The 15,351-nt window shown below is 38.9% G+C and overlaps 1 protein-coding gene across 5 annotated transcripts in view; it reads left to right on the top strand.

Annotated features, from left to right (window-relative positions):
* CDC14A (cell division cycle 14A) overlaps nt 1–15,351 on the top strand; it is a 172,660-nt gene that overhangs the window by 134,409 nt on the left and 22,900 nt on the right. For 4 of the 5 annotated variants that reach the window (XR_004289707.1, XR_004289705.1, XR_004289708.1 and 1 more), the window contains 3 exons: nt 1,982–2,141; nt 12,953–13,068; nt 14,841–14,888. Coding sequence is in view for 1 of the 5 variants with exons in the window: in XM_032360600.1 (XP_032216491.1) it covers nt 1,982–2,141; nt 12,953–13,068; nt 14,841–14,888 (324 nt within the window). In the remaining 4 variants the exon portion in view is untranslated. The remainder of the gene's footprint in view (nt 1–1,981; nt 2,142–12,952; nt 13,069–14,840; nt 14,889–15,351) is intronic. The other variant, XR_004289706.1, reaches the window with a different exon arrangement.

The raw sequence follows: 15,351 nt of genomic DNA, 5'->3' as shown, positions 1-15,351 counted from the left end.
TTAATCTTTGGACACTTAGTAAATTGACTCCTTTCTAAATGTATTTATAAATACTATTGTTAAAACAATGTAGTGATGTGCTGTCTGCTGTCTTTTATGATTGCAACTTTAAAGGTTCCTTTCCATACTAACACTAGCTTTGTTCTGCTTTGATCCATCTATCTATCCGTTTATTTATCACTTATTTTTCTTACAAAAGCACATGAGTCACATTGTTTTAAAAAAGTCCAAACAGCATAGACATGCAGTAGAAAGTAAAAGTTTCCTTTTATTCTTGGGAGTAACTGGTCAATATGTTGCTGTATGTTCTAGATAACTAAACTTTTGGTTAAATTATACTTTTTTAATACAAAAAATGACATCATACCTTCCATTCTGCCACTTAAATTTTTCTTTCACAAATGCTTTATTTCATATCTGCTCTTCTGTTCTTTATTACTACGTGGAGGTCCAGCCCAGGGCTTTTTACTGGCTGTATAATATTTCACAGGGTGCATGAACTCTTAATAAGCTTGTTTGTCCATTCTGTATTTCCAGTTTTTTCTTTTTATTACAAATAATAAAAAGAAAATATTAAAATAATGCACTAAGCATTTTTGTATCTTGTATACAAGGATGTAGCTCTAGGGTGATACCTGCGTGGATATGCTTGGTTGGAGGCATTGCACATGTAAAATTTTGCTGTATAACTTAAAACTTAAACTTTTCTTAAAGACTTTCAGCAGTATTTAATCATAAACAAAAATTCTGATTTGTGAGTAAACTCTTAAAAAGGAACGGTGGATTCCTTTCTAGAGGGTCCAGTGAGAGTACAGTTCAGGGAGGATATTTTGTCATGGTTTTTCTCCTCATATTTTAGCCTGAATGTTATTTGGAAACTTTGAGAGAAAATACTCCTTAGTCTTTCTATTGCCTCAGAAAATAAATCTATGTTCTAATTGGTAGCATCTCCTTGATAATGCTATTATTTCCCTGGATGTTGATATTCCTTATGATGAGTCTAAGTTTAGCTTAATTCTCTTTTGTCAAGTATGACATAGAATAGAATGAAAACTATCTAAAGGGCAGTTTATCTTAAAAGAAATGGAGGAAGGTGACTCTAACAATAAAAATTTTAAACCCAGACTATCATTTTTGTTTACGTATCTTAAGTTCTTTTCCTATAACCTTGAAAACAGTTATAATTGTACCTTATCTTATATAAGAAAACTTACCCATGATGTACATTTTCTGATTCTTCAAGGATAATCTAATTGATGCTCTTTACCTTGCTTTTGGGTGGTAAGAGTGGGTTTCTAAGGGCACCTGGGTGGCTCAGTGGGTTAAACCTCTGCCTTTGACTCAGGTCATGATCTCAGGGTCCTGGGATCGAGCCTCAGCAGGGAGCCTGCTTCCCTTTCTCTCTGCCTGCCTCTCTGCCTACTTGTGATCTCTCTCTCTGTCAAATAAATAAATAAAATCTTAAAAAAAAAAAAAGTGGGTTTCAAAAAATTGTGTTTTTTCGTGCTGCCACACACAATTAAGGATTTCGTAATCTTTCAGGTACTCTCTGTTTGATTCCAGTTTCTTCACCTTCATCTTTGAGTCCATTTCACTCCGGCTGTTTTTATAGACATATCAAATTGCCATTTGAGAAGTATCTTACAGACTTCAGATTCATGTGTAAAAGGCAAATGGGCTCACAGTCGTTTTTCTTTGTTGTAAGCATCTAAAAACCTCAATAGGCAACTCATGTATGGTACAGACATATATTGGAAGATAAGTATTTGTTTCATATAGCACTTTAATTTATTTAATTTAATTCATATAACTTAATTCTGACTTTCAGAAAATGACTTTTAAAAAAAATCTCAGATTTCATAATCTTTCTAGTCTGACTTGTAAAGGTTTATCTGCTAATCTTTTTATTTCTAAGATATTACCCTAATGAGATGATAGTAATTTATTTTACAGATTATTTTGTTTTCTCTCCTTTTTCCAGAAAACAGGCATCGTTATGGGTCCAAGGAGACATTTTCCGATCCAAGCTGAAAAATAGACCGTCCAGTGAAGGAAATATTAATAAAATTCTTTCTAGCTTGGATGATATGTCTATAGGTGGAAACTTATCTAAAATACAAAACGTGGACAGATTTGGAGAGGTGAGTTTTCCTCAGGAAGATTTTCATGCCTCCTTAGGACTAAAGTTCTATATTTCTTTGTTTCCCAGCTGAACATATATCACATAGCAATACCGCTTTCCTGAAATGCTCAGAGTACCAATATTTTTAGGTGTAGAGTCATCTACCTGTAAAACAAGAATCCAGAGCAAAGAAAGCAATTATCCTTAGAAATAAAAAAGCTATAACTTAAGGAGCACAATTATAAAGGAGGCCATTCTGGTTTGGAGACTATGTACAAAAAGGAGACAGGATAACAAATTTTCTATTTGAAGATGGAAGTGGATATAAAGAAGAAAGAATTAATATGGCAGTTGAAGACACAGCATATGCCACAAGTGATTTTTTGAAAGTCTCCAATTCATATTGATTTCTAAAATCCAGAGTTGCAAATATCATTAGGAGCAAATTTTTTTTGTGTGTGTGGCTCTATTACAAACAAACCATTTTAAACAGCTGACATCTGTGGTCCCATTTAATCTTTACAACTAGCTGGTAATAGGTAAAATCAGCAATATTACCTAGGCAATATGATCTCTATAGCAAGGAAACTGAATGTCAGAAGTTCTAACTTTGGTGCTTCCAATCCACATCTGTCTGATTCGGAGTCTGTGTTTTTTCTGTTATACCCTGCTACCTAAAAATGGAAGTGACTTATTACAGGTAGGATCATGGGCATTTTTGGAGCTGGAAGCAACATTGAAATCATTTGTCCTACTTCCCCTTGTGTGTGGATCCGAAGCCAGGGGTCCCATCGAATCCCATGACTTGCTTAAGGTCATGGAGTTCTTTAGTAGTGAGACCACCTTGAGACTGTGAATCTCCCTCCTGGTTTAGCTCTTTCTACCACAGGATGAAACTAAGCACTTGGTTTATAGTTGTATTTTTATATCCCTGAGGGAGCAAAAAGAGCTGTTGAAAATATTTAAACAGTGGGGCATCTGGGTAGCTCAGTTGATTAAGTGTCCAACTCTTGGTTTCAACTCAGGTCATGATCTAGGGGTCATGGGATCAAGCCCCATGTCAGGCTCCCTGCTCAGTAGGGAGTCTGCTTGAGATTCTCTTCCTCTCCCTCTGCATCTCCCCCAATTCAAATAAATAAACCTTAAAAAAATATTCAGGCAGCAAGTGTGGATTTGCCTTCTATTAGACGGTGACCTGTTGGGCCTGGACAAGGGTCTTGAGCAAAAACTGTGGTTCAAGTTTGGCCCTCAGGGAACCCAAAATGGAAGGATGCATCTTAGCTGCTTTAGGTCAACAAGTGACATGCCAAACAGGTTTCTTTCACTGAGAAAGATAACCAGAGTGCTTGGCAATAGGTTGAGTAGGCTTCCTTCAAGGACACAGGATGGAGACTGCCGGAAGAACCAATTTTTCAACCCTATGGTCTCTAATCCAGGACAGCCACTGAAGAAGTGGCTAAGTTTACTTGTGTTGAATCATCTGTCCTGACAAAATGTAAATCTTAGCCAAGGTCTTGTTGATATTCAGAGCCCTTGTTGACTTTTTCTTGTCTCTGTGTTGTAGTCTGGCCTATTCAAAGCAAACAAAAGGATCTGAACTGACATTTTAATGTGAAAGTATAGCTAAGCAAGAATGCTTTCCTTGCTCTGGTCAGCATTTCCTTCTTAGGTTTGTTCAAGTAAACAGTGCTTTGAATTATGACCTCTGAAAAATACACATACAATCTATCCGTCCGTCTGGGAAACATATTTATCTTATATGAATATAATGTTTTCTATATCATAATCACCATTAAACTAACATCTTATAGTTAGAACATTTTGTTCTCATGCTTTTTTAGATCTCAATTTGTTGAATTTAAGACTAACATTTATTTATCACTGAAGAATGAAATATGAAATTTAAAGTAAGTCAGTTTTAAATATGAGCATGTGTTCAGATATTGGGCTGTTTCTCTTCCCCTTTCTTATTCCTTGCCACTCTAGATTAATTACTTTAGCTCTAGCCATTCAGAAGTGGTATGATTTTTGAAATTAGAGCACAGAAATACAGGAATTCAGAAATACCACAGAACAATGGTGTGGTTAAGATTTCAGACAGTGACATATACATATAAATAGGTGAGATGCGTTGCATAAATAACACTTTTAAGCCCTTTTCTCACCATTCTTATCTGGTGCTGGCTCCAGAACAGTACATGAATATGGGGAATTAGTTTACACAAAAGTGAATGTAATAGAGGGAGTAACATCTTTGTCATTCTTGTGAATTCCCTTTTTTTTTTTTTTTAAGATTTTATTTATTTATTTGACAGAGAGAAATCACAAGTAGTCGGAGAGGCAGGCAGAGAGAGAGAGAGGGAAGCAGGCTCCCTGCTGAGCAGAGAGCCCAATGCGGGACTCGATCCCAGGACCCTGAGATCACGACCCGAGCTGAAGGCAGCGGCTTAACCCACTGAGCCACCCAGGCGCCCCATTCTTGTGAATTCCAAATGGGAAAAGAAGTTGAGAATAATGTTTTCAAGTTCCAGACCAATGTTCAGGATAGAAGCCCATAGAAATTCTGGGTTTATTAGTTTGTACATAAAGTGCAAAAAGGTGCTATTCTTCTAGAGGTTGCTTCCTCCCCCTCCCTTTTATAAGTAATGTCAAATTGAAAATGAGATACTAAATTATTTTTCTGTTTCCCAGGCCTATAGGGATTTTCCTGGGATTGGTTGTTAGGAAGCTCTGTAATTACCTGATTGAGAAGGTTTGACTGTGTAGTTTTTCAGTGCCCAAGAGGTGGGCAAATAGACAAAAAGGATCAACCAGAAGGATTCAGGCCACGGGAATGGGCGAGGCTGCAGCTGTAATGAATTCTCTTTGCCTGCTTAGAGTTATGAAAAATCTTTTAAAAATAGAGGCTTTACCTTGATTGAATCTGGTCTTCAGTGCTGGGCTAGGCACTATGAAATACACCCAACCCATCCTATGGGGATGGGTTAGGCTCTAGGTTAGGCTCCCTGCTCGGTGCTCCTGCCTTGCTCTGTATTTTTCCTCCACGGTCCTTACATCTCCTCCCTGGCCTGGTGATACTCATTTTGTGAAGATCGAGGCTTCTGTCTGCCCACAGGGCCTTCGTGAATGGTGCTTGAAAGAATGAAGAAGGCTTATGGTTTCATCAAAAACAAACAAGAAAACAGACATGAAATTGATAACAATCCAAGCTATCCAAAGGTAGTCTGTGTGCAAATACAACATAGTACCAGCAGTAAGTGCTCACTTAGACATGCCAGGGCCCGAGGGCCCATCATGCATTGGGGTTATTAAAAAATGTTTTTAAGAAGATGGAATTTAAAACACTTTATTTAAGGGATCAGTACTTAAGGAGTTAAGTGAGGAGCTTAGAATGTAACAACCACCTAAATAGTACCTACTATGTGCCAGGCACTGTTCTAGGCACTTCACATGGATTAATTCTTTTTTTCTTCTTTTAAGATTTTATTCATTCATTTGAGAGAGAGAGAGGATGAGCTGGGAGAAGGGGATTAGGAGGAGCAGAGGGAAAGGGAGACGCAGACTTCCTGATGACCAGGGAGCCTGACATGGCACTCCATCCCAGGACCCTGAGATGATGACCTGAGCTGAAGACAGACGCTTAACCTGACTGAGCCATCCAGGCATCCCCTACATGGGTTAACTTATAACAGCTATAGGAAATAGGCATTGTTACTAGGCCTCCTTTAACAGAAGGCATGACTGAGGTAGAGAAAGTCAAACTGTCTCTCCAAGATCCCAGAGTACACAGTAGAGCTCTCAGTTAGACGTAGGTGCTCTGGCTTCAGTGTCTCCTCTCAGCCACCCACCTGAGGCCCCTCTCCATACCCTGCTGCCTCTCTATGCGGTCCTAAGTGTAGCTTTAGTGTATTACATCAGTCAGTTTGGACAGAACTTTAGCCAGTCTGTTGCAGTAGATTTCTCCTGGAATTGTGATTATTGTTAACTTTTCCTTCTCCGGGGTGATAATCCAATAGTAGCACACCAATCAATCAGATGCTCTTGCCTTAGAGATATTAATTAGGTACAAGTGCTGCCCCTTCCACCAAGATCACGTAAATTGACAGGTAAATAAAAATATCATGTTTTAGTTAATTATTTAATTAACTAATGTTTAAAGATCTTGTTTTTAAGCAATCTCTACACCCAGCATGGAATTCAAACCCACAACCCTGAGATCAAGAGTCTTGCACTCCACCGACTGAACCAGCTAGGTGCTCCAAGAATATAGTTTTTTAATCATGTCACGGAGATACTGTGATTTATAAAATCCTTTGCTCTTTTATACCAAATGCCCGTGTATAGAGTGTATCTTAGAAAGAGAAAATCCATGAAGTAAAAAATTAACTCTCTAAGACTCTTCTTTCAAGCACCGTTCTTTCCACTCTTGGGACCACTATGGCATTCCAGTTCCATTCTGAATGCCACTGGGATTCGGGAGAGGTTCTAGGACAGGAGAGTGACAGTACAACAGAGAGCCAGAGTTTGGGCAGACTTCCCTGGCTGTGAAGGAAAGGGCTGCTGGGGTCTGTGTGGCCTGGGGTGGGAGACCAGGAAGTTGGTGAAGGGGGAGTGGTCCCAGGGGATAAAGGTCTCAACAGTGGCAGCCGAGGAAGGAGAGAAGACAGACTTGGGGGCTCTGATAAATCCAAACTTTACATGATCAGAAGCAGCTTGTTATGAGATGATATCTTTGCCTTTCCTCAGCTTTCACATCTCACAGTTTCAGCATCTGAGAGCTGAAAGAATTTTGGAGATGACCCAGCCACCTTTCCCAGCCAAATCACTTAAACCTACTAAAAATCCATTATCATCTTTCTCTTCCAATCCTTTCACTTCTATTTTTACTCATTTCTATTTCAAACTCTCTTTTTATGTCATTTTTCTATTATAACTCTTCCGTCTTTTTTCCCTAGTGTGCTATATTTTGTCTAATAGATTTTTTTTCTTAATGGCACACACCACTGCCTCCCCAGTGACTTACTCTGTCACCATCGGATTAATGCGTTGGTCAGTCATTACTTATCCTACTGAAACCTATGCATACATTTTATTTTCTTTTTCATCTTGTCTATATTTAGAGAACAACTGATGGCATAAAATAAATCTTTCTAGTTTGCAACTATAATTTGTTCTTTAGCTAGACCATCATCTGTAAATAAGCACATCTTTTGAAATGGTCTTTCTTTATGTATTTTAGTTTGCTCTCATTTTCCTGCCTTTATGTAGGGCAGGCTGGTATCTGAATGAAAGAGCTGGTACTTAGACCCTCCGGAGGGCAGTGATGAGTCTGACAACAGACCTACCTCTTTGGGGAGCAAAAATATGAGGGTCTTCCCTGGACTAGGCTTTCTGAGTTTGTTCCACCAGCAACCATGTGACTTTGTTTCTTTTCAACAGATTTTAGGGGATTCAAGCAGCTCAGGGCCAGAGAGGATATGCACGGAGACTCTGGGGGGAGAGGGGCTGGAGCACAAAGGAAGCCTAGGCTAGGTTCCCTGCGTTCACCAGTTGTGACTACTTATCAGTTATTTTAAGGAATAAATTTGGTAGAAAGAATGAGACCTCCCAGCACCTGTTGAGAAGCCTTCAAATGGCCGGTCGCAGGTCTACTGTTTCTTGGGATTGATTCATGCCCTCATGAGAAAAGGAACTGTGTTTCCTAATATTTTTTCCCTTCACAGGTGTTTGTGTTTTAGGTGCCCTGATAAATACAGAGCTTAGTTCTATTCATGTCTATGTCATACTCAGGATTCCAGAAGGCCAGTGTCCTTTTTCTTCCAGCTCTCTCGTTTCTTAATTCTGTCATTTAATTTAAATGTATTTTGAATAACATTGTAAAACTTTTTGTCAAGATTTTGAAGCCTGTTAATCCCCTACTGAGAATTTTATGGCTTATATGTCCTGTACCTCTTAGTCCTAAAAATGCCTGAAGCTTCATACAAAAGCCACAGAAATAAAATAAAGGATGATATACTGAGATAAAAAAAATTACGTGATTCCCCCCTTCATTATTCCCTTCTTCCTCCTAATGTCCTCCATGCTATGCTTACGTTCCACAAATAAGGGAAACCATATGATAATTGTCTTCTTCTGGTGACTAACGTAACATAATAAAAAAAGATGACATGATATATATTTTAGTAGATTTCTTTAGACCAGTATTGCATGTCTGGATCTTTTCCCCTCCCCCCTTCCATCCCCAGGTCCTGATTTAAGCGTTCTCACACCTAATCCAGTCTGTCACCTGTCACCAGACCTCTGCAGGAGCCACTAAACTGTGTCCCCCCCCCCCAACAAAGAATTATCCTTCTCCCGTTCATTCTCCTTGTAGTCACCATGTAGAAGAAAATGTTTGCTACATATTCAAATTTGGGTATTGTGTGTGTGTGTGTTTTTTTTTTTAATGTAAAGAATGCTTAAAAATCAGTGTGAAAATGCCACATACACAAATAAAACAAAATGGGAATCCTCATGGCTGGTAAACACTTTCTTTTATTTCTACTTCCCTAGAAATTAAAGAAACACAAATCTAAATGACAAGATCCTGTTTCTGCCTCTCAGGTTGTGTGAGATTAAAGAATGTAGGCAATATTAGCAGGGATTTGGGGAATAAAAACTAAAGATTGCCAGTTGGAGATTGAAATGGAAGACCGTTTGGAGAAGCATGGCGGAAGACTGTACAATGCATTTAGAGGTTCCACTTCTATGAATCCATCTTAAGACAGTGTTTAAAAGCTGTAAATTCATAGGACAGTGTTTAAAAGCCATATGTATAGAGGAGGATGTTTGTTGGAGCTGTTTATAGTGATAAAAGACAGAACAGCCTGAACCAAGGGAAAATAAATGAAATTTGGTGTATCTAGACAATGGAATTTTATGGAGCCAAAAAGAATAATAATAGAGAGGTTTGGGGGGTTTTGGTTTTTTAAATTTATACTGAAATACTTCCAATAATGTATCTTTCAGGTGAAAAAGTAAGTTATAGGGCAGCATATATGTAACTCAACCTCTTTGTCAGGAAGAAGTATGTTGGGGGATGGTATGTATAACATGGGAGAAAATCTGGAAGACTATATGCCAGAATGCTAATGGGTTTTGCTTTTTGATGGTAAATATGTTGGTGGTTTTAATATTTTTTACACTCTTATCTGCATTTTGTCATTCCATAACAAGTATCATGGGGAAAAAATAAATATATATATTTATATATTATTTTATATATAAAATAAATATATGTATATTTTCCCTATGATACTTGTGTGTTTGTGTATATATATATATTTTTTTTTTAATTTTTTTTTCCCTTTAGAAAATACATGGTTTTCTTCTCCAGAGGTTGAGAGGAGCTGGGACTTAATAAGTAATGTTTTCTTTTTCTTTGAGAGCTGAGGTATTTAAATAAACTCCTTAAAGAGAAGGAGTTTAAGGGGTGCCTCGGTAGCTCAGTGGGTTAAGCCTCTGCCTTCTGCTCAGGTCATGATCTCAGGGTCCTGGGATTGAGCCCTGCATCAGGCTCTCTGCTCAGTGGGGAGTCTGCCTCCCGCTCTCTCTCTGCCTGCCTCTCTGCCTACTTGTGATCTCTGCCTGTCAAATAAATAGATAAAATCTTAAAAAAAAAAAAAAGAGAAGGAGTTTAAGTAGAAAATATATTAAATCTGGCTAGTTAGGAATGTGGCTCTCTGTTGCAGTGTTTTCATTGTTTTCTACATTGGAAATGTATTATATTTAAAAGATTTTACCTTTTAGATGCATAATGAAGTGGGAGAGAAAATACTTGTAACTTGTAACATAACCATAATGTAAAACATACTATTTTTTTTGTTTAATTCTGTATCTTGTTAAATTAGTATTTATTTTTTCCAAGTAATATGGGATCACACTTTTAGAAGTGTCAAAAATTACTGAATTCTAATAAAAAATATCAGTCCCCTATCCTACCTTTCTATTCTCCTAGACCAACTCCCAAACCCACCCACAGAAGGGGGAACCTCTAAGCAAATGATACCGGCATTTTCACTACCATATTTCTGCACATCAGTGTCTTGCTTGTAATGCTATTTAAAACAGTTTATTGATTTTGGACATTTTTTGATTGCCTCCTGGTTGTGGTGGATGGGATTTTAGCTTCCCCCTCCCCTGAGATGTTACTCTCACTCCCCTGTGCTTCCCAGTACAGCTACATCATAATTTTGGGTTAAAACCAATAATATGTCATTATTACTGTGTAAGAATTGTTCACTCTTGAGGTTGGTAGTCTACTCTGTTTCCTTTGTTGAACCTCTCTTTGTTTTTCCCAGAGTTAATTACCAATTTTTGTGGTGTTTTATATTTATTTATTTATTTTTCATTTACATACAGTTGACACAGTGTTATATGAGTTCAGATGTGAGTTAATTGCCTTTTTATTTGCAGAGTTTTCTGTGTATTTTTTTCCCTTGGGAAAAAATAAGGCTACTCCCTCCTCCCCCTAGTTGTGCCAAGAAATTTTTAATTTTTTCAAAATCTTGACACAGCAAAAAAACTTTACCAAGTTCATTCTTTTCCCCAAGAGGCTTCTTCTTTCCAGCCTGGATTGATTGTTCTCTAGCCCTACTCTACAGTTCCAAACTGAGCCCTTCTTTTCATACTCTGCAGTTAGAGTCCTAATTTTCCTGGATTTCCTCCTGTCTTCTTAACTTTTCCCTGACATACATCCTTTAATAGTTTTCTCAGAGAGATTGTGTGGGAGGTCAATTTTTGTGTATTTGTTCTACCTTTATGTCTATTGGGTTGAATTTGGGAATTTCAGGTTGAAGCTCACTTTTCCTTAGAATCTGAAGGTACTGGTGCCTGGGTGGCTCAGTCACTAAGCGTCTGCCTTGGTCTCCCATCATGATCCCAGTGTCCTGGGATCGAGCCCTGCGTGGGGTAACCTGCTCAGTGGGAAGCCTGCTTCTCTCTCTCTCTCACTCCCCCTGCTTGTGTTCCCTCTCTCACTGGGTCTCTCTCGGTCTAATAAATATTAAATAAAATCTTAAAAAAAAAAAAAGAATTTTGAAGGCATTTCAGAGTTAGGAATACAAAGATCCTCCTGGTTGGAAGGACAAAGGAGCTTTCCTGGCTTTCCCACAAAGGTGCCCATTGGACAATGAACATGACCAATAAGGGTGAGGATCCTGTCAGGTCATTCAAGAACCCAGTTCCATATTCTAAAGACTCCTACTGTGTGCCGGTCCTTCCGTCAGTTACAAGTAACTGGTAATAACACCCATGTTAATGGGTGGGTGAAGCTAAGCCCACCTCCTCAGGTGTGCCATCCTGCTAGCAAGCCTAGCCTTCAGGCCTGCCTTATTTCTATTCCTGCAGACTTCTTTGGGTGTAATGGATTCCTCCCCACTGGGGTTGTATGGTCTGAGATAGTATAACCAATTCCTGAAGACTTTGTAGATGGGCAACTTATGACTTTAAGAGAATCTTGTCTGACTTCAAGCTTCCATGAGCCTGTGACAGTTAAACAGGTGTTCTTGCCAGCATGACCCTTCCTGTGACCTTGGCCTGCTTCACTCCATACTCATTCTTCAATACTCAATTAAAGGATTTCCTCCTCTAGGAAGCTTTCTTCTTCATTATTTCTTCTTTCATTCCAGGTGTGTGCTTTGTATGTCTGTTTTGCTTTTTCAAGCTCCAAGTTAAAGTAGTAAGATGTGGTCTTTTTACCCAGGACATGCCTAGAGACCCCAGATGTAGCCATGCAACCCAACCTATGTGGCAGGGAGCAAAGAAGTGTTTTGAGTCAGGAATGGCTATCAGAAATGACTAGAATATGACAGGGAAGTATATTTCTGTATATCTTTTATCAATTAAAAGTTTTAGCTTTAAAGAGGGGAGAGGACTTTTATGGCTGCAAGGAATTAGCAAATCCAAGGCATGTGAATTATTCAGGAGAGAAAGTGCGCAAAATAAAATCTTTACTGGTGCAGTGTTAGTGTACTGTTGTATTTGGGGTCAAGAAGTCTGATTTTATTTTATTTATTTTTTTTTAAATATTTTATTTATTTATTTGACAGACAGAGATCACAAGTAGGCAGAGAGGCAGGCAGAGAGAGAGGAGGAAGCAGGCTCCCCACTGAGCAGAGAGCCCGATGCGGGGCTCGATCCCAGGACCATGGGATCATGACCTGAGCCGAAGGCAGAGGCTTTAACCCACTGAGCCACCCAGGCGCCCCAAGAAGTCTGATTTTAAAATCATAGCTGTTATGAAGAGCTTTAGGGAGCTTGGGCAATATTCTTCTATGAGCACCTCCTTTTTTTCATCTTTATGGGCAACAGTGTCCTCACTGCCCTGAGTTGTAAGAATGAAATGTGAGCTAGCATGTGAAAAGACCTTGTATGGTACTTCTGTTTTTCAACCTATAAGACTTATTTCAGCAGGAAACACTTTCCCAATCTAGTTATTGAGTCAGCCTGTATCTGAGCTATATTCCAAAGCATGATTTTGTTTCCATGAGAGTCTCTTTGGCTGTGGTCCATTGTAAGAAAGAGCTCCTTTTAAATTCTACCACATTCATACCCATGCTTTGATTTGAAGTTTAGCCAGTATATTTAATTGATGAATAGTTGAACATTCTTTAGTATGTGTGTGTATATGTGTGTGTGCGCGCACACACAGACATAATGCTGAATTCATAGTGTGTAAAAACTATTTAAGATAATCTATATGAAATACATGGTTTATAGTCTATTAAGAAATCTATATAAAGCAAAATTTTTCATAATAACTTTTCTATGGAACATGCATTTTTTTTCCAGAGTAATTTAGAAGAGGATGAGGATGTGGAAATGAAAAACAGTATAACCCAGGGAGACAAACTACGTGCCTTAAAAAGTCAGAGGCAGCCACGCACCTCACCATCCTGCGCATTTAGGTAGGATCCATTTTAAACTTTTAAGTTTGTATTGTGCCTCCATTTGTGGATAGAGCATTTACTCTTCTCTTTGGAATATCATTCTGCAAGAGCCATGTTTACCTCTTGTTTTCTGGTTTATTACTGTTTTGGGTAGCTTATTATCCGGTCACTGTTGGGAGCAGCTAAGCTTTAGAAGCTTACAGACAGCAGCTCCTGCAAACTCTCAGCCTCTGGAATCCCACCTTAAACTGCTGTGCCCTCGGGTGTCCCTGGGACTGTGCTCAAAATTCCGTTTGGAATTCTACTCTTCCCCCACGAGTGGGTGTCCTGTCTTACAGGTGTGCTGAGACTTTCGTTTTGAATCTAGAGAGGGCAGAAAAGTACTAAATGCCAAGCTTTGGTATATCCTTGCTCCTTAGCTTAATGTTCTGTATCTGAGAATTGAATAACCAGTTCTTACCTGTGTCTGTAAAGTTATAACCATCCTGAGTTTGAAGTCTAAAATTACTAATCAGAACCGATTGATGGAACCTGACTTGGGATCACACTATCTGGAACGTGCTCCTGGTTCAGATCAGTTAAAAAAGAAAGTCTTCAGGATCAACGTAGGTGCAGAAATCTGTGAATATCTTCTAGGTTCCTTACTGTAACATATGGGGTGGTGACAAGTTCACAAACGATAATAATGGGAAATGGCTACTTTTTAAGTGAGACACAGGCACAGCAAGAGGGGTGTTTTGCCAGCATGATAACGTGTCAAACAGCTTCACAGAGAGTTTAGTGTTCATGTGTTATCTGGGAGGATTAGAACCCAAGTCGGATTAGGTCTGAACTTTGAGTTCTGGTTCCCTGACCTGAGGAAAGAAGGTTTATGCGGCCCAAATTCAAGGTGATCGTTTTCTATAGCAACAGGAGAAGAGGGGATAGCAAGGCTGATGCTTAGTAGTAACCGCCAGCTGCAACAGAAAACTAAAGAGACTTATCATTCACTGAGCAGCTACTATGGTCAGGAGCCTTGGTAGGTGCTTAGTTTCAATACGAGGATTAACTGAGTTAATACAAAAGGTACGTATCATCACCCACATTTGGATTGGTTGCTTGAGCTTAGAGAGGTTCGATCCCTCCCCTGTGGGACGGAGTTGGAATGGAACTGCTAGTCATACCCAGTACTGTTCAGTGTGTGCTCTGCTTGCTGTGGGTACCATCGATGTCTGTGGAAGTTTCTTCAAGACCACTAATCTCTTTATTTGCCCTGTTTTCCCTTGAAACTCTTAAGAAATGGCTTTATATTGCTTAATTAATTTCAAACAGATGTAGATTTTATTCTGAAGAAATCATAAGGGGCAGGGAGGGATAAATTGGCATATAACTTGATACATAAGTAGGCAAAAGAAGTAAGAGAATCTCCACTACACAAATTTTAGAAGGCGATTCCAATATGATTTTTCTAATTCTCTGAAATTTTTTTGGAATTGAGTTTTTCCTAACAGCATCATGGTTGAACTTTTTTTCATCATCATTGAACTTTTTTTTTTTTTTTAACTACCTTCTGATTTAAAGCAATTTGCTGTAAATTAAATTCAAGATGAATCAAAATGACTGAAATGGGTTTCCTGCTGGTTCTGGGATTTGTTTTAGAAACGGGATGAGTACTGATATCCATTTGGGAGGTTTCCCCCTTTTACAAATTTAGTATTTTTACTGGTCTGACTCCACATGCTCTGCCTTTTGGTCTTTGATTCAATGTGTGAACCCAGTGATGCATGAGCATTTGTCTTTGATTTCCATAGGTTGGATGATATGAAAGGGCACCCAAGAGCAGTGTCCCAGCCTATCAGGTACTGTTACTGAGGTGAATTTCTAGTATCTTGTAAATAAGTGCTCACCTTTAGATACATTTCCCACCCCCAAAACTGGTGAAAATAAATTGTGTACAGCTTTTCACTTTTTAAGTCCCTTCCTTTCTGTTCCGGATTTTTATGCTACACCTTATTTTTAATGCTCACTGAGAAGGGGATTTTGGTTTTCCTGAGGTATCCGTAGGTGTGGCCACTGGTAGTGACATCAGTGCAGTCTGTCCTTCCGGCACGTTCTGGGGTCTCTAAGAAACTACGCTTGCGTGGCAAAGTGCCTTTCAATCCAGTGACCAAGTTTGCCTTGAGATTTTAACACTTCTGTTAGCCCTCTTCCCCCCTCATTTTACATGTGTTTGTTCTTTATTTTCTAGTTTTATTTCCTTCCCCGTCCTCCATCTGAAGGGGAAACATTAGTGTTTGTCTCCGGAAAAAATGCCCCCCAAAT

The sequence above is a fragment of the Mustela erminea genome, chromosome 10 (assembly GCF_009829155.1).
Source record: "Mustela erminea isolate mMusErm1 chromosome 10, mMusErm1.Pri, whole genome shotgun sequence".
NCBI lineage: Eukaryota > Metazoa > Chordata > Mammalia > Carnivora > Mustelidae > Mustela > Mustela erminea.
This window is presented reverse-complemented; position numbering and strand designations above follow the sequence as displayed.